Below are 17,441 nucleotides of genomic sequence, written 5' to 3' on the forward strand. Positions count from 1 at the left end.
GCTGCAGTGCATGGGGTCACAAAGACCCCATGCACTGCAGAGTTAGACACGACTGAGTGCCTGAACTGAACTGAACTGAACTGATGATCAACACTAGAGCATAGGCAGTAGCTCAGTGGCTAGAGGTCAGAGGCAACTCCATGTCTGACTAACTCTCAACTCCTGCACTCCAGCACAGCACCTCTTATCTTGCGGGGGAAATATCAGGTGTGCCCAGGTACAGGTGAGTGTGGCAGGAGCTGGCTACTTATCGAAGCCTGGAAACAGGAGTTCCTCAAGCAGTGGGTCCCTCTGAGGAAGAAACCTGGAATTCAGCATATTTCTCTGGAGGGAGAAATGACCTGGCTTTGTATTAAAGTTGAAGCTTCTGAAGTGAAGCAGACCAGAAGCCCAACCAGCACTGCCCTTACTAGCCAAGCATCTTTACCAAAGTACTTAACCTCTCATGACTTCAGATTCACGATCTTTAAAATGGTTATAAGAATTTCATTTACTTATGAGGATCACCCAGTATAATACTTTAGCAACCAAAATGCGATCCGCAGAATCACAACACCAGCCTCACCCAGCAGCGAGTCAGAAAAGCAGAAACTCAGGGCCTACATCAGTTTTCCTCTCTGAATCTGTCCTTTCCCAAGATCTCAGAAGCACCAGCAAACGCATGGCAAGTGCTCAAAGCCAGCTCCCGATAGATGTTATTTTTACCTCCTAGGCTCTCTGCTTCTCCCACCTCTATCTTCTCTTTAATTTGCTGTACTTATTCCAAAGGGAGTTGGGTAGGACCCCCAAGTAAAACAGTGTCGAGCTGGCGTACAGCTGGGTTTCAAATAACTCTGGTACTTTGAATAGCGGAGTTTGTGAGGAATTGTGACATGTAGGAAAAGCAGTCTCCCTGACCAGGACAGGTAGAGAATGATTTCAGATAAAAAGAACCCACGAGTCACTCTGGCCACGCCCTCTCCCTGACTACCTACATCCCATCCATTGTATAGTAGTGATGATTCTACCTTCAGTAAGTGCCCTGATGCCAGCCGTTTCTCTCAAGTCTCCCCACCACACCTTAAGGCCAATCCACCACTACTCTCTTCCTTCACTGAACTGTAATAGCCTCTTAGCTGGTCCCCCACATCTTCCCTGGCCCCCTCAAACCTGTTCTCCACCCTACAAACAGAGACATTGTTCTGAAACAAAAATATTATCGAGTGTCTCCCCTGTTTAAAATCCTGAGCCTCCCATTAACTTTAGGATAAAAAGTAAAATCCTTGGGATGGCCAGCAACGTCCTACATGATTGGGGAAAGATCTGCCTGGACAGCCTAATCTGGAGGCTCCTGCCCTAGCTCCCTCTGTTCTAGCCAGCCTTCTTTCGGTTCCTAGACATTCGCAAGACTCTTCCTGCCCCAGGGCCTTTGGATATGCATTGTCTCTGCCTTGAATTCACTTTCCACCTTGAATTCACCAGTGCATGCATGCTCAGTTGTGTCTGACTCTTTGTGACTCAATGGACTGTAGCCTGCCAGGCTCCTCTGTCCATGGAAATTTCCAGGCAAGAATACTGTAGCGGGTTGCCATTTCCTCCTTCAAGGAGTCTCTCAGCATCCTGTCTTCTGATCATAAGAAAAACTCATGCGAATTGTTAACAGTCAGTTTGCATTGAAATGTCTATTCATTTTGGAGAAGGCAGTGACACCCCACTCCAACACTCTTGCCTGGAAAATCCCATGGATGGAGAAGCCTGGAAGGCTGCAGTCCATGGGGGTCGCTGAGGGTCGGACACAACTGAGCGACTTCACTTTCACTTTTCACTTTCATGCGCTGGAGAAGGCAATGGCAACCCACTCCAGTGTTCTTGCCTGGAGGATCCCAAGGACAGGGGAGCCTGGTGGGCTGCCGTCTATGGGGTCGCACAGAGTCGGACACGACTGAAGGAACTTAGCAGCAGCAGCAGCAGCAGCATCTATTCATTTAATTAATGTCAATCAGTCTGCAAATGCCAAAAGGCAGAGGTGAAGTGTGTTTTGCTCAGACCAGGTTGAGTTTCCAGTACCTACAATAATGCTTGGGGCACCCTAAGGCTCTCAGTAGTGGTTTGTTTAATGAATGAATTAGCAAAGTAATTTGAAGCAAAGGGCATTGGAGAGATCAAGGAAAATCATCAAAATGTAGAAAGGAAATCTGATGATGGGAGATCAATACCCTCTTGCTGAACAGCAAATCAGGGGTCTAAACAATCAGAGTGATCGGTTTCACCTTAGAAAGCTTAGCAGATCTCAAGCCAAGCTGAGCTTGAGAATCAACCAAGGAATTTCTTTAAAATACCACTGCCAGGGGCCACTATTTCAGACATTCTAATGCCTCAGGTATGAGGCAGCTTAGGGATCCATAATTTTTTTTTTTTAACCAGATTTCCGTGTTTCTAATGTGTCCGTGTTGTTTAGTCGCTAAGCTGTGTCCCACTCTTTGTGACTCCAGGGACTGTAGCCCATCAGACTCCTCTGTCCATGGGATTTCCTAGGGAAAAGTACTGGAGTGGGTTGCCATTTCCTTCTCCAGGGGGTCATCCCAACCCAGGGATCAAACCTGCATCTCCCACGTTGGCAGGCAGTTTCTTTAGCACCGAGCCACCAAGGAAGCCTTAATAAGTAGTCTTGGTTAAAAAACTACTGATCTAGCAAGACATAGGATCTGCTCAAGTCAAACAGCTATTTTGTTTTAGAGTTAGGGCTTAAATCTAAGCCACCGAATCCCAGACTTCGAACTTTCTGCTCACTTGGCAGTCTAGGAGAACTAGGATTACAAGGCACTTTGTTCTGCCTAAGCCAAGTAAACATTGAATGAAGACAAGAAATTAACTCATTAATTTAGAGAGTTCTTGGGAAGTCCGGGAATAGCATAAATTTTATGGCTGAGCAATGGAGCATCCTAGAGTGAAGACATTTCTTAGAATATCTCCAAAACTCCACCATTTCCCATGACTGCTTTTGCCTAGTTTATGCCACCTTGTATAAATAAAGGAGTATTTTCTTTCCTTTCCAGTGTTTTGAGATGGTGCTCTGGGCTACTGTTGTGGAGTCCAGTGACTCTTCTAGATCCCATGAGACCCACAGAGAAAATCCTACAGTGACTGAGGGCTCTGTGTGTCCAGATTTATTAAATACAATAGTACTCATTTATCTGAGAAAAAGCTCTGTAGGCTAATTAATATGGCAACAACTGCATTAATCAAGTCAAGACCCTATGTTGGTACATTTTCATATTTCTAAGACTCTCAAGTAATAGAAATGTAGAAAAAAAGAATTCCATATTATTCAATAAATGTGGTGCATCATGAAAGCAGAATCTTTCAAGTCATGGTGATAAGTTTGGGAGCTCCTGATTTAATCTGAATTGACTTCCTACTAAGAGGAACATATGGGCCCCATCAGCTCAGGACCAAGGCCCAAGGGCTCATGCCGAAAAAACACAGACCTTCGCTGATGCTCTTCCCCATTCAAACTGCTCACAGCTGCTTTCTTAAGCCCCACTACCCAACCAAGAAAAGAATATTTGAAAGTCATGAGTCTTCTATTTGGGCTAATGCAGATTTTATCAAAGTGAGCAAAAGGGTAAAAATGCTGAAGGGGGAAAAGAGAAGAAAAAGAGAGAAGATGGAAAGAAAGTTAGAGCACTTAGCTATAATTATGCTTCATCTAGTCCTGAGGCAAGGGGAAGTAGCTGCTAATAATTTAGACTATCTGGGTCAAAGGAACATTATGTTCATAGGGACATAACTAGTCTTCCCCCAGAGAGAAAGAGACACAGTGGTAAGAACAAGGTAAGAAAGAAGAAGTCTTGGTGATAATCGGTTGCTCAGCATCACCCAACTCTTTGGCTAGAAGGCTATCTACATTCTGGATCTGCATTCTAGATCCAGAAAATCCCCCCAGTCAGCCTGAAACAAAGGAAGGCTGGCAAAGAGTGCATCTGAGGAATCAGAGTCAGGAACACTGGAAATGTCCAGCCACCCCCATGTTTATCCATTTCCTTCATTGTTATCGCTGGCCCATCTCAGTTGGCCATCCCTTCCATGTCCTTATTTCCTGGTGTATGGTCTCCATACCAGGGACAATCTTCATGTCCCATTTGAGATGCAGGGAACCCAGCTTCCCCCGAATGCACCTATGCCCACCTCGAACAAGGCAGCCCCACCATACTCAGCCTTGTGTTCTGCAGGCAGCAAACCCTGCTGTGTGACAGTCAGAGGCTCTGGACAAATGGGCACACTGTATATACACCAAGAAGCAATTCTAAAAGCTTAGAGTGATTTGACCTACTTCAGCATTTAGTAAGGCTCTTTGCCCTGTCCTTTCTTTGAGTATCCACTGCCTTTGAGCTAACTTGACTCAGGTTATTTGTTCCTTAACTCCTCCAAACTGCCCCTCTCCAAGTCCAGGTTGAGCTATGCCTGTAGGGGACCCATTCTGCATTGAGCATAAATCTCTAGCCATTGAGCTCTTACTTGCCTGGCAAAATTGTTCCCCCTGTGTCTTTTGCTTTCTGCCCACATGCCTGCACTCCCTTTTAGGTATTTTCAGGTCACTAGGACAAGAATTTGGTTACCTATTAAATGAACCCAGTGTTGAATGTATATGCCTAGAAGCACTCATGAGAGCCTGCTCGTTCTGTTACACCAAGGAGTCTCCTTTCAACAGCAGACCTGGACATCTACTCTACATCTCTATCCAGCTGTCCTCACCCCAGGTCTCTGAAGGTGACTCACAGAATGGCAAGCTAACCAGAGTAAAAGGGACCCCAGAGACTATTTCCTTCTAACTGCTACCCAATCTAGGCATCCTCTGCAGCACATTTGACAGGTGGTCAGACAGCTGATACCTCACTTTCAATGCACTCATATTGACTGTGTTCAGAAGTGAATGCGGGTCACAAGAATGTCTGTGTTACCCTAACAGATTACAGGCACACTCAGAAAATGGACCTGGAGCACACTCTTCCTCCCTTTAGAACAACAAAGCTTCTGTTGAAGGTCACATTTACAAAGATCTGGTCTACAGACCTTGGTGAGTAACAAGGGATTTTACAAAGGTACAGGTAAACTAAGCATTCTTCCAAAGTTCACAAGAAAGCCATCACTCCCTGGACAAATCCACTTGTATTCATCAAGCTTTGGTCCCCTTAACTCCTGCCTAATTTCTGTCCAAGTGATCAGGAGCCTGCCCCTGCCAGAGTCAAGGGACTGGCATATTTCCTGGGCAGCGTGGCTCTGGTTTCCAGAGCCATCACCCCATGCTATCAGCCCCTCTTACCCCCTCTAAGAGTCACCTGGAGCAGCTTCTGCTGGAATACGGTGATGTCTCGGGAATCTGTGCGGTTGTCACTACGGGCCTTGAGAGGACGGTGGATGCAGCACATGGTGAAGCAGATCATGTAGAGCACATACAAGGCTCCCAGGATGCAGAAGTAAGGCCGCCCGTACTTCCTCCACTTGAAGTTCACCAGCTGCTTCACTGGGGTCTGCTCCAGGATCTGACGAGCCTGCGGTAAAAGAAGAGGGCAGCAGGGGATGACCACCATCGTGAATTGCAGCACCAGGTTCCCCACCGGGTCCCAGACAGGCAGCGTCACGATCAGCACAAGTGTCATTCATTCAGTTCATCTTTTCATTCATCTCTTTTACAGATGACGAGTCAGTTTCCACTGTATGCGGTGCCTCATGCTAGTGCTGCAGATAAACCATGGCAGAAGCAAATACCAGGACCTCTGAGCTCCTCAGAGACTCTGAAGGATGAGACATAGATGGGCGAGATAGCTGAGTGAATGGAGAGTTAGGCAAGTTCTTTTATAAAGTAGCAGCAGTTGCCAAGGCGGGAAGGGGTGAGAAGACATTGGCACATGAGGGGGATATGGCAGAATCTTTTGGAGGGTGCAGGGATTATCCTGTATGAAGTGGCTGAGGGCCAGATCATGGTACCTCATGAATGCCAAGCTAAGGAGTTGGACTTTATTTTCTGAATGCAATGGAAAACAGTGGAAGGTTCAAGCAAGCAGGTAGTCAGATTCGCTCTACAAGTATTATGGACATGAGAGGAGCAACAGAGGACTCGGAGAGTCGGGTGTGGCCATAATCTAAGCTGGGTGGGTTAATGCTCAGATCTAAGTAGCCAATGAGACATTAAAGATGCTCCTGAAAGAGGATGATAGATGGCATGATGCATCTAAGAAAGTAGGAAAAGGCAAAGTCAGAGCTTAGCCAGAGGGATTTCCCACGAGCAGAAAAAGTACCTTTTCCCATCGAGCCTACAGAGTAGGAGAGAGACGGGTGGTGGGGGTGGGGGGCAGTTTCTAGACCTGCTGGGCAGAACAAGGCAGGAAGCTGAAGAAGCTCCAGTGAGGGAGCCTCTATTTTCATCATAATGAACAAATCTTGGTTGCCCAATAGAACTGAAGGTGAAGGCTGGGCTTCCAATCCCTAAGAAATCCTGCTCTGAAGAAGTTCATGCCAACCAGCCACTTTGTTCATCAGATCCTCTGATAAACCGGATCCTCTGTTTGTTAGTACCAGCAATCATCTGAGTTTTGTGGCTCTTAAATGAAGTGAAGTGAAGTCGCTCAGTCGTGTCCGACTCTTTGCGACTTTGTGGCTCTAGAGGGTTCCTAGGAAATTGTTGGGTGGCAGATAAACAATAAGAACTGTATTTTGCCACCATCTTGGAGGTTCCAGAAAGCATCAGTATTTTCTTCTCTTTATAAATCTTCAACAAACTTTCCTTTCCCTCATATCACCCAATCTAATACTGTCTGAATGATCCATGTGTTTTTCCCTCTCTGGAAAGCTCTCTTTTTCCTCATCTGCCTGGTGATTCCCAATTTCTCCTAGAAGCCCCAGCTCAAGCACATTTCCTGTGACATCTTTTCTGGTCCATCCAAGCCAACGTAAACCAACCTCCATTCTGTTGCACCATTATGTACCGTTCATAGTATAGACCCCAATGTTTATCTTGAAGGCTATTACAGTTACTGAGAACAGGGATGGAAAATTGACAAAGCTGTCTGCAAGGAACTGTTTTTTAATTTATTTCTGTATTCTCAGTTCTTGGTACAGTGTCAGGGACCCAGCAAGAAGCTCAATATGCTGAACAAATAAGTGATAGGAAGCAACATCTATCTGCAGGACTCCTCATATGCAGTGTTAGTATGAGAAAGGTAAGCAGAAGGGACCAAAGCTAAGCAGAGAGAGCAGAGTTAGGGAAGGGGTATTGATCAACATTTTCTCCCAAAGTCCCAGGAGTCTATCCTCACCCTCATCTATTACAGGGAAGCCTCTGGAGCCGAGGATCTTGGTAAATAGACGGGCTCTGCACAGACACCTGACAGCCCCTAATCCTCCATGTTGCCCATACCTCCCGTTTCTTGGAGGAGACCACAAGCTCTAGAAAGGACACGTCTTCTCCCCAGGAGTCGATCTCTGTGAGGTCGTAGAGAGTGGAGGTCAGTGGCCCGCATGTCCACTGGATGTACTTCCGCTTCTGCATCAGGTGTTGGAACATCTGGGTGGACACAGGAGTGAGACGGGGGTCAGCATGTAAGGAGCAGGTCAAGGGCAACAGCACGGTTGCTTACTCGTTGGATCTGATGGACAGCTGGGAACTGACAAGCCTCTGTTGACCTGAACCTTTTAATTTGGGGCTGTCTTTCCTTCCCACAAATCCTATAAATATCTGAAAGGAGAGAATAGGCAAGGGGAGTGGAACTTTGGGTTACCATAGCAGATATTCTCAGGTAAGATTCTGTAATCCCCCTGAGTCAGAAATTCCTGATGCTGAGGACTTTAGTGATGGAGATGAAGGTAAGGGACCACCACCTTTTTGGGAAGGTTGGGAAGAAGGATCAGGAGAAGGACCCCCGTGGGGTTGAGGACGGATCCCTCACCACAGTGTTGCCCTCCACTCCGGCCAGCTTGAAGGGGGTGAGGCCCTGGTGATTGAGCATGAGGTCCAGGGACTGCAGGTGGTCCCCTCGCCTGTCGTAGGACAGCAGCAGGTTGTACATCTGGCAGGCAAAGGTTTTGTTGGGCTGGAGGACGAGGATGTGCAACACTGTGTTTCCTGGGAGAGGACACGGGGTGTCACATGAGCCCTGGGACCAGAGTCCCTGCTGTTCCCCAGGACCACCCCCCACCCCGAGGGGGCCTGAGGGCGGTCCCAGCCCCTCCCCTCTCCCCTGCCACCCCCAGCCTGCCAGCGCCCCCTCCAGCCCAGCTCTTACCCAGGGAGTCCTGGGCCCGGATGTCAGCGCCGTGCTCAATGAGCAGCCTCACAATCTCCTCGCTGCCCATGCAGGCGGCAAAGGACAGAGGGTGCTCCCCTGGGGAGGCAGAGGCCCAGGCAGGCCGGCATGAGATGCGGGCAGGGAGGGGCAGTGTTTCCAAGCAACCGCCTCTCCCTCCCTCATCTCTGCTCTGGGCCTGGGGACCCTTGTCAGCAGGACCAGAGGCAGGGATGCTGGAGGGGCCCTGGGGTGGGGCTGGAGGCTTGGCTCTGGCTGCCCCAGGCACGGGGCCTCCTCAGCCCTCCCTGCCTTGACTGGTGTCCCCCTCCTCATCCTCCCAGCCCCGGGTCTGCTCTCACCAAAGTAGATGAGGTTGTGAGGAGTGAGGCGGAAGGCGGAGCCTATGGCCCTCGCAGAGACGCTGGCCCCGTGGGCGAGCAGGGCTTTCACCAGGTTCACGTTCCGGTTCATGACCGCTATGTGCAGGGCCGTCTGACCTGGACAAGAGAGCGCTCCGTCAGGGTGTCTGTTCCCAGCTCTCTCGGAGACACAGCATCCCCCCTGGCTTCCAGGAGATCCCTGACATCCTTGCATGGATTTCCTCTCTTGACTCAGCAGAATAGTGGAGACTGACCCCAGATGTCCCCCAGGCAGCTTCACTTAGCTGTCGGGGCCTCTTGACTACTGGGGATGGCATACAAGGGTAATCACTCTAGTGCAGCTATGAAAGAGAGAGAGTTCTGCTCTTCACGGAACATGAAAGGAGTTGAAGGGAAATAACAAGTGGCTAAAGCAGGTCCCAGACACTCACAGCCAAGACCAGGACCTCTGCCTTCCTCCCACACTCCTGAGCACCCATCACTCCTCCCTCGACCTACTCTCAGAGGCTCATTGTAAGAGGTGACTTCAGACTCTCCCCTGCTTGGGTCCGCCTTGCAAAACCGTGGAGATGCCTCACCTACAAATGGCTCACAGATGGCAGGCTCCTTGACCAGCTCGGGGGCAGCCTCCATCAGCACCATGGCAGCCTCCAGGTTGTCATAGAGGGCGGCCACATGCAGTGCCGTCTCCCCGACGGCCCCTGGAGCGAAGGAGATAGGAACATCAACATTTCCCAGAGACACGCTCCACCGCCCCTCAGCAGAAACCCTCAGAGTGCCTTGCGGGGCATGGCCGGGGCCTCTGCCCCATCTGCAACACTTCAAATTCTGATCCCACCTCGTTGGCGGAAATCACAGTTTCGATCCAGCAGAAGTTTCTTCAGGACACACAGGTCGTTGTCCTTGGCTGCCCGAAGCAGAGGAGACTCTCGAATCCTGTAAGAGGATGAACGGGAATCAGGCAGAGACAGAATGGGAGAGAGGCCAAGAGCAGAGAGGAAGAGAGTCCTTGTCCACCTGGACAGACAGCAGCCACATGGAATGCATGCTGACACGTTGCAGCGTTGTCTTCTGGACTCTAGCTTGGGGTCAGATGGGGGCAAGAGTCTGGCTCAGGGTGCCCGTGGGGTGGCATCGCTACCTCTTCCCACCGGTGGTGGGGGGACTCCTGGCTCAGCTGACTAAGCAGCAGAGTGCCTGAGGGAGGGGCCCCAGGGGAGGGAATGGATGGTCCTGGTGGGCCTGGCCAAGTCATTCTACCTGAGTCCATGTTTTAGGAACTTGGGAATCAGGAGCAGGTGGAGGAGAGGGAATTTCTGCCTGGTTTCATCCCTGCTCCCAGGCCTGCTGAACCGGCTCTCTTTAGCCAAGAGGAGCTGGAGAGACCGGGAGGGGGCTGAGAGAGAGGCCAGCTATTGTTCTGACTCCCTGGGGGCTGTCCAGACGCACATTCCTGCTGCGGGGAGGGAGAGCTCTGAGATGGACTATGAAGGATCCATCCCTCCCTGAGTGTCACCCTTCGACTCAAGAGTCTGAACGCGCTGTCTGCTGTCACAGCATGGCTGTGAGCTTCTCTGAGTGTGTGCATCTCAGAGCAGGTGGGAGGAGCCCTACGGAGATACTCCTCCTGTGGTACCTCTGCGGGTTAATCTTTGTCTCTCCCCTGCCTGGGTGAGCCAGACAAGAGATAATGCCGAAGCCGGTTCCTGCTGGGCAAGTATGTGTTGGCTCTGAAGGTGGACACACGGATAGCAGGTTGAGGGTCAGGAGGGGAGAGGTGAAAGGCCGGTAAACAGACTGATGGCGGGCAGTTCCCGTGATGACCCCTAGCCCCCAGTTCCTCTCTTCCAATGGTCCCCCCAAGCCAGGGGAAAGAAACTTTTTATCTGAAGAAGCTTGTGATCTCAAGGTAGGGCTCAGGTCCGCCCCTCACTGAAGTTCTTTCCAGAGAGAACGGGTAAAGTGGGAACAAGCCTGCTGCCCATCTCACCCAGATCCTCCGTGTGAGCGCACCCAGCTCAGGGCAACTAAGCCAGGACTGCAGAGTCTAGAGGCCCTGCATGCAGCCTCCGTGCTCCGGCCTCTGGCCTGGAGAAGCCACTGCCCGTGAGTCTAGCCCTGGCTGCCAGCTCAGATCTGCTAATGGCAGCTCTCTGATGGGAGCCAAGTCCCCTGAACATCCCGAGGGAGAAGCCTGCCTTCAGGATGGGTCCCTGCCCCCATTAGTCTTCCGGGGGTCTAGACCTCAGGGATGACCATGAAATGCTCAGCTCCTCGGAGTCACCAGTCCCAGTGGAGGTGTGCCAGGGCTGACCATGAAATGCTCTGCTCCTCGGAGTCACCAGTCCCAGGGGAGGTGTGCCAGGGCTGACCATGAAATGCTCAGCTCCTCGGAGTCACCAGTCCCGTCGGAGGTGTGCCAGGACAGGCTCAGCCTCACTGTCTGCTCTGGATCTAGTACAGCCTGCACACAGGAGACTCGGGAAACACAGATGGGCTCTAGGAGTTCCCACTGGACTCCTCAGGGTCCCCTGGTTTCCACAGTCAGCTGGTCAGTTCCAGCTGTTGCACAAACCAGAGCTGTCCCGTTGTCAGGCCATCAATTTCATTCTCATTAACAGTAACTCCTCACTCTTTCTTCACCCAATGAGTGTCCTAAAACCCATAGGATCTGAACCCTCCCCCAGCACCTCGTTCCCCACCAGCCTGTACCCGCCCTGCCCCACTCACTCCTGCCATACATGCTGGCTTCTCCTGTCTGCTATCTTTGGGTTCCCAGCACCACCACCCCGCGCCACCCCCCCTCCCCCGCCCACCTTCACTAGGTGAGAGCCCAAGCATCACCCTACCCCAGCCTTCCCGGGACCCAATGCCACACCCCTCCTCCACTGCTGACACAGGAGGTCGGCTTCCATAACAGATGCACGGGCCCATCCCAGCACTGGGCACTGAACTCTGGGGTGCTCTGGTGGGCAGGGCAGACTGACCCAAGTGGGCTGAGGGCCTGAGGCTCAGGGAGAGGGGGGCAGCCTACTTCTTCTGTTGCAACATGTACATCTCGTCCAGACGCTGATCCCAGTCTTGCTGTCCCACCAGCCAGGAGGTCAGCAGTTTCTGAAGTTGGATCGAGAGACCCCTAGCCTTGGACGGAGGTGCTCCCATGTCTTCTCCTTTTGGGCAGTGGCCAGTCGCGAGGAGGAGGTGTTTCAAGGGAGCAGGGCTAGGACTCAGACGGCAGCTGAAGCGGAGACGAGGAGGAGGGATGGGTCACAAGTGGATCTGGCGTGGTGCTGTGCGGGGTTTGCACGTGCACGGAGGGGACTGGGGGCCCTGCCAGGAGAGAGAGACTTTACCTGGAGGGGAGGAGCTCTTTCTAGAGAAAGCCCCTGAGGCACACAGCCTGCCTCGGAGCCAGCGGGGGGAGGGAGCTCTTTCCTATCAGTGAGCTAGGGCGGCTGAGACCGGGCCAGGGGAGGGGTGGGGCCCAGGAATCTGACCTGGGAGCCGGGATAGAGCCCAAAGGTGGGTCCTACAAGCCCGCTGAGCAATTACCTCAGATGCAGGACAGTAGAGAAGCAAAGCCCTCCAGCTCTGCAGTCAGGCAGGTCTAGGTTTGAATCCTGGGTTTCAGTCCTTGCAGGTCAGTTAGGTGAGCTTTCTGTGCCTCAGTCTTCTCATCTGTAAAACTGGGGTGATACTTACATGCTCTCACAGCAGAGTCTGTAAAGCATAGTCATAACAGCTCAAGGACAGTTGATTCTTCTTCTACAAAGGGGGCTCAAAACCCCCCAGAACGGCTTGCTCTGCCTAGTACCCCACAGCCCCGCATCCAGCAGGTCTCTGGCTGCCCCTCCTCCTGGAGAAGCCCAGGGCCTCCTCTTCCATTCCAGCTCCTCCCTTCCAGGCAGAGGAGACCTCAGTGAGCCCTGAACTTCCACAGAGGCTGGGCAGCAGGGTCTGAGCGGCGGTGGAGGAAATCACAGGACTCCCTCCAAGAGTGAGTCAACAGGAGGAGCAGGAGTAATGATAAGACAGTGTTAAATCATTTTATGGTATAACAGTTTCCATTTTTCTTCCTGATTGTTTTCAAAGAGATATATTCAGATATATCCCCTGAACCGTAGTCATTCAAGAGATCCCCATGTTCCCTGGGTGCAGGCCGAAGCTTCTCTAGCTCCTAAGTGAGAAGATGGAGCAGAGAGAGATGCGTGTGACTCCCAACGGCCGGTGAGAGGCAAAACTGGAGCTGGCTTGTCAGGTGGAACCTCAGGTCCAAGTCACCCATCAGACCTCACTGCTCCTTAGGAACCTTCTGCTTATAACAATGAGAGGCGTGGGTGGAGATAGGCTGGGGACCCTCCGCCTTGGGGGTCTTCCGGGGCAGGGACCCCTCACTTCCTTTGCTGTAGGAAAGAGAGAGCGCTTCTCTAGAGACTGAAGGATGGGCAAAACCACCTTTCGAGAAGGATGAGAAGTGGAAGGAAAATAAGTATGGAAAGAAAGAGGAGGTGCCCGAGACAGCAGGAAGCATGGGCTCCCCCAGGGAGGGGGCAGATGCCGGCTGGGAAGGGGGAGGGGTCACCTTGCGGGACATTTTTCTGCTTTGCTGGGGGTGGGGCAGTGTGGGGCTGTAATGATCTCCAAGCCTTGAGACTTCCAGTCTAAGGAGATGGAGGGAGCGATAAGGGTGAGGTGGGGGTGTAGATATGCTGATAAGCAGGGCTGCAGAGGAAAGGAGCGCCTGCCTAGTAATACTCAGCCTATAATGCTAGTCCTGGAGGGAGTGGGGGCGGGAGGGCCCGGTCCAATCCGCACAGAGCAGGTGTGCAGGCTGCCACCAAGGGCACTATCCTTGGGTGCCAGAGGAGGGAAGGGGCCCTCCACCTCTGGGTCTTCCCTTCCTGCTTGCACACGCCTTTGTCTGCACTGTTCTTTTCAGTGGAGGGGTGGGGAGAACAGGAACAAGCCTCCTGAAGGAGACCAAACTGTCCCCTCATCCCACCCGGCAAGCTGGAGATTTAGAAATGACTTCCTGATCTTTGGGCTTCCCTGGTGGCTCAGCTGGTAAAGAATCCGTCTGCAATGCAGGAGACCTGGGTTCGATCCCTGGGTTGGGAAGATCCCCTGGAGAAGGGAAAGGCTACCCACTCCAGTATTCTGGCCTGGAGAATTCCATGGACTGTATAGTCCATGGGGTCGCAGAGTTGGACACAACTGAATGACTCTCACTTAGCTTCCTTATCTTCGGGGAGCCCTCTCCTCTTCTGTCCTCTGGCTTCTCTCCCCAGTCCTTTATTCCTTTTGTCAGGTCCTGCATGGCCACCCTCCCCTCCCCTCTCTCATCAGTCTTCACCCTCTGAGAGCTTTCTGCAAACCAGGAGTCCTTCAACCTCCCTCCCGCAGGCAGATGCTTCCCTTCACGAGGGTGATGCCCCAGGGTCTCGCGAGAGTAGATGAGAGCTGGTCCAGGGCCCCTGATAAAACCTCACTGTTTTATCTCAGAGCCCATTGGCATCAAAGGCACCAGACCTCTTATTCTGATATGATAAGGAGCAAAGTGTGAGTCACTCAGTTGTTTCCGACTCTTTGCATCCCTATGGACTGTAGCCTGCCAAGCTCCTCTGTCCATGGAATTTTCCAGGCTATACATACTGGAGTGGGTAGCCATTCCCTTCTCCAGGGGATCTTCCCAACCCAGGAACTGGGCCCAGTTGTACCTCACTGCAGGTGGATTCTTTACCGTCTGAGTCCGGAAAGGAGGAGCCCAGAAGAAAGGAGCCCAGAAAGGAGGACAACATGTAAACCTGGATTTCAATATTTAGGTCATACACTCCCACCCTACCTGCCCGCAGCCCTGTAGGGAAAGAATTTGAATACTATCTTATTGTCATTGGATGGTGGAATTATTTGTTTTTCCATAATTTTTAAAATATACTTTTGTAATAAGAAAAAAAAAATGAAGGGATTCCTGGTTTCCCACGAAGATTTATCTCCTAGGCACAGGGCATCGGGCAGGTGTCTGGTGAGGAAATTAGAGCTGTGGTGGTCGGTGCCAGCCAGTTGGTCCTTTCGGCTCTAGCTGCTCCCCTAAGGAAGGCCCAACCCCAACCATCCAACCCGTCCAAACTCACAGAGTTGGAGATGGCTTCTCAGTTAGCCAGGAACACAGAAGCTTCTCCCCCAAATAGCCAGGAGGAGGTTAGTGATTTCTTTCCATGCAAGCAGCATTTCCTGGACCTGCAGGTCAAGGAGTGCAAGGGAGGGGTGAACAGGGTCACCCGCTTACTGAAACCTGCCTCTCCCATCATCAGGTGACCTCCTGTACTGCTCCGCAGTCACCCTGTCACCGGGCTTGGATCACGGAAGTATGTAGGAGGCTGTGTTGGCCGTCCAGGAGAGAGTCTCCCAGTAAGCCTGTCGGCTGGCACAGGCGACATCCTTGGGAAGGAGGCTCTGCTGGCCCTGCCGTTCGGCCATCTGCCCCCTTTGAGGAAGAGCACACATTTCTGGACACATTTGACGGTTCATTCAGGCGTGCATGTGTGGATGCCAGGAGTGATGTGAGCTCACGGTCCTGGCACCCGGCTGTCCCTCATGGCCTGTATCTGACTCTGGTTTTCCAGAGCTGGCCTTCATCCCGTCTCCCCAGCCCTCTGCTCCAGGAAGCAGATGTCAGTTAGCCCCAACCTATTACTGCCAACGGGTCTGTGCCCAGCAGGGTTACGGGCAGGGCAGGCACTGGGACGTGAAGGCAGGTTTCTTGAGATCCATTCCTTGGGATCCTCACCTCTGCCATGCCGGTTTTTCTGTGAAGACTCTCTTCCTTCTGCCCTTTAGAGACTGAGATTAGACACTGAGTCTTTAAAGACTTTGTCTGAGGACAGGAGGATGTGAAATGAGGCAGGACGCATTCAGTGTATCAGCACAAGAGGGCAAAGCTAGAACTGAGGGTAGTCCAGGGGAGCACAAGGAATGGGAGGACGGTTCCACTTGGGTCCAGAGTACTCTGTTCTCACACCCAAAGCAGGTACCTACCTCCTCCTCCAATTAGGTCCTCCCCTGCCCTCATATTGGATGGACTGAGTTTCACGCACAGCCCAGGACTTGAAGAGACTCGTTTGGACATGGATCTGGGCCTCAGTTTATGCAAGTTGCTTTCCTTTGGGAAAGGCCGCACAGAAGAGTGGGGTGGGAAGGTGTGATCTTTAAAATCTAAAGAATCAGCAAGAGCCCTGCTCTGCACCTTATTATCTGTGTGACCTTCAATGGGCAAGCCATTTCTCTTGTGAACCTCGGTTTCCTCATCTATATAATGGGTATGGCGATGCGGATCTCGTGACATAATGGCTGTGAAAGGACTGCATGGACTCTTCGGTCACTGCCGTGGCCCTCCACTGCCAAGGTCCACGGCGGTCCTCCCTGGAGCCTCTATTGTCCCCTGCAGACTACTCTCCATGCTCCTGCCTGCCAGTGGAACTCTCTAGGGAGCTGGGATGAGGGTCGAGCCCACAGCTGTGATGTCACAGAGCTCATGATGTCAGAGGTCCTCTGGAAGGGAAGGGAGAAAACGGTGCTGGGAAGGGGGAAGGGCCGGGACAACGGACAGGGGAGGGAGGAGGCGGGGGAGCCAGCTGGGCACTGGGACAAGCAAAGACCAACGGCAGCGGCTGGGCAGGCCCATGAGCTCCTTGGGCTCCCAGCTCTGCAGGGCAGCATTCCTGGGCGCCCTCCTGCTGCTGCTGCGAGTCAAGGGGGTGAAGACCCAGAGAGGGAGCCCAGGCCTAGATGAGAGGAGTCAGAAAGAGAAGACACCCTCTACAGGTAGGGGAAGGAGGAGGACGCCTGGAGCTGGGGATCAGGGCTCTGTGGAGCCAGATCACTGGTCAGGCCAGAGGGGAAGCTAAGCTGGGTTTGGATCATGGGCGATCGCCCAGGCCCTGTTGCACCACTGCAGCGCGAGTGTCCCATAAACGGTCTAGAGGCATGGCTCCTGGCCAGAGCCGTGTTCAGGGCACGGCGGGGCCAGCTGATGCGCATGGGGCCCTGTGGAGGTGGAGAAAGGGTCTTTGAAGTTCATCCTTCTCTAAGATGGCCCCTCACTCCCCAAATGAGGTGACACTTTGGAGGACGCAGTGTGCATTGGCAGTGGGATGTGTGTGTCCTTGAGTGGGGACTATGACGGCACACAGACCAGGAGAGACTGCACCCCACCCCTCGCCAGGAGCATCACCTCTGTGGTCAAGGACAAGGGTGTGGGCCGAGGGGTACCCACGTTCCCCAACTCCTTCTCGTCTCCAGGGCAGTGCAGGAGCACAGGAGGGCAGTCAGAACCCCTCCTTTCATGCCGTCCCCTTGCGCCATTCCAGACCAAGATCGAGAACAGTTCGAAGAGCACTTCATGGCCTCCTCAGTGGGCGAGACGTGGCAGGTGGTGGACATGGCCCAGCAGGAGGCCGACGAGACCTCGGAGGTGGCGGCGATCCGTGACCACCTGTTCGACCTCGCCTTCTGCTTTAACCTGGCCAGCATCATGGTTTTTTTATGAGGGACGTTGAGGCAGAGGTGGTGGCCTGGTTCCTGGATGAAGACCTGGACATCTACCTCCGCTTTATGATAGCTTACTGACCCTCTCCCCCCGGGGCTCCAGGGCGCTTCTCCCAAGGGAAACGAACACGTGGCTTTTTGGCTCCCGCCAGCAGCCCTCTCCCTGAGGTCGCAGCATCAGAGAGACCCCTTGCTGGCCTGTGGGCCGTCCACGGCCACTGCCCACTTGCCTCCCCATGCTCTGAGTGCCATC

The 17,441-nt window shown here is 52.5% G+C and overlaps 2 protein-coding genes across 2 annotated transcripts in view; one reads left to right on the forward strand and one right to left on the reverse strand.

Annotated features, from left to right (window-relative positions):
• The window catches only part of TRPV5 (transient receptor potential cation channel subfamily V member 5), a 31,907-nt gene extending 19,628 nt beyond the window's left edge, over nucleotides 1-12,279 (reverse strand). The window contains exons 1-9 of the mRNA XM_069587008.1: nucleotides 12,197-12,279; nucleotides 11,679-11,882; nucleotides 9,483-9,580; nucleotides 9,223-9,345; nucleotides 8,624-8,761; nucleotides 8,262-8,360; nucleotides 7,926-8,101; nucleotides 7,397-7,543; nucleotides 5,319-5,531 (exon numbers count right to left, since the gene is read on the reverse strand). Of these exons, the coding sequence (XP_069443109.1) occupies nucleotides 5,319-5,531; nucleotides 7,397-7,543; nucleotides 7,926-8,101; nucleotides 8,262-8,360; nucleotides 8,624-8,761; nucleotides 9,223-9,345; nucleotides 9,483-9,580; nucleotides 11,679-11,806 (1,122 nt within the window). The 5' untranslated portion in view covers nucleotides 11,807-11,882; nucleotides 12,197-12,279. The remainder of the gene's footprint in view (nucleotides 1-5,318; nucleotides 5,532-7,396; nucleotides 7,544-7,925; nucleotides 8,102-8,261; nucleotides 8,361-8,623; nucleotides 8,762-9,222; nucleotides 9,346-9,482; nucleotides 9,581-11,678; nucleotides 11,883-12,196) is intronic.
• A 4,044-nt stretch (nucleotides 12,280-16,323) lies between these two features.
• LLCFC1 (LLLL and CFNLAS motif containing 1) lies at nucleotides 16,324-17,258 on the forward strand. The gene is given in 2 exon segments (XM_069587294.1): nucleotides 16,324-16,465; nucleotides 17,011-17,258. Coding segments are annotated over 2 exon segments (390 nt in total).
• Nucleotides 17,259-17,441: the final 183 nt, after the last annotated feature.

The sequence above is a fragment of the Ovis canadensis genome, chromosome 4, assembly GCF_042477335.2.
Source record: "Ovis canadensis isolate MfBH-ARS-UI-01 breed Bighorn chromosome 4, ARS-UI_OviCan_v2, whole genome shotgun sequence".
Taxonomy (NCBI): Eukaryota; Metazoa; Chordata; class Mammalia; order Artiodactyla; family Bovidae; genus Ovis; species Ovis canadensis.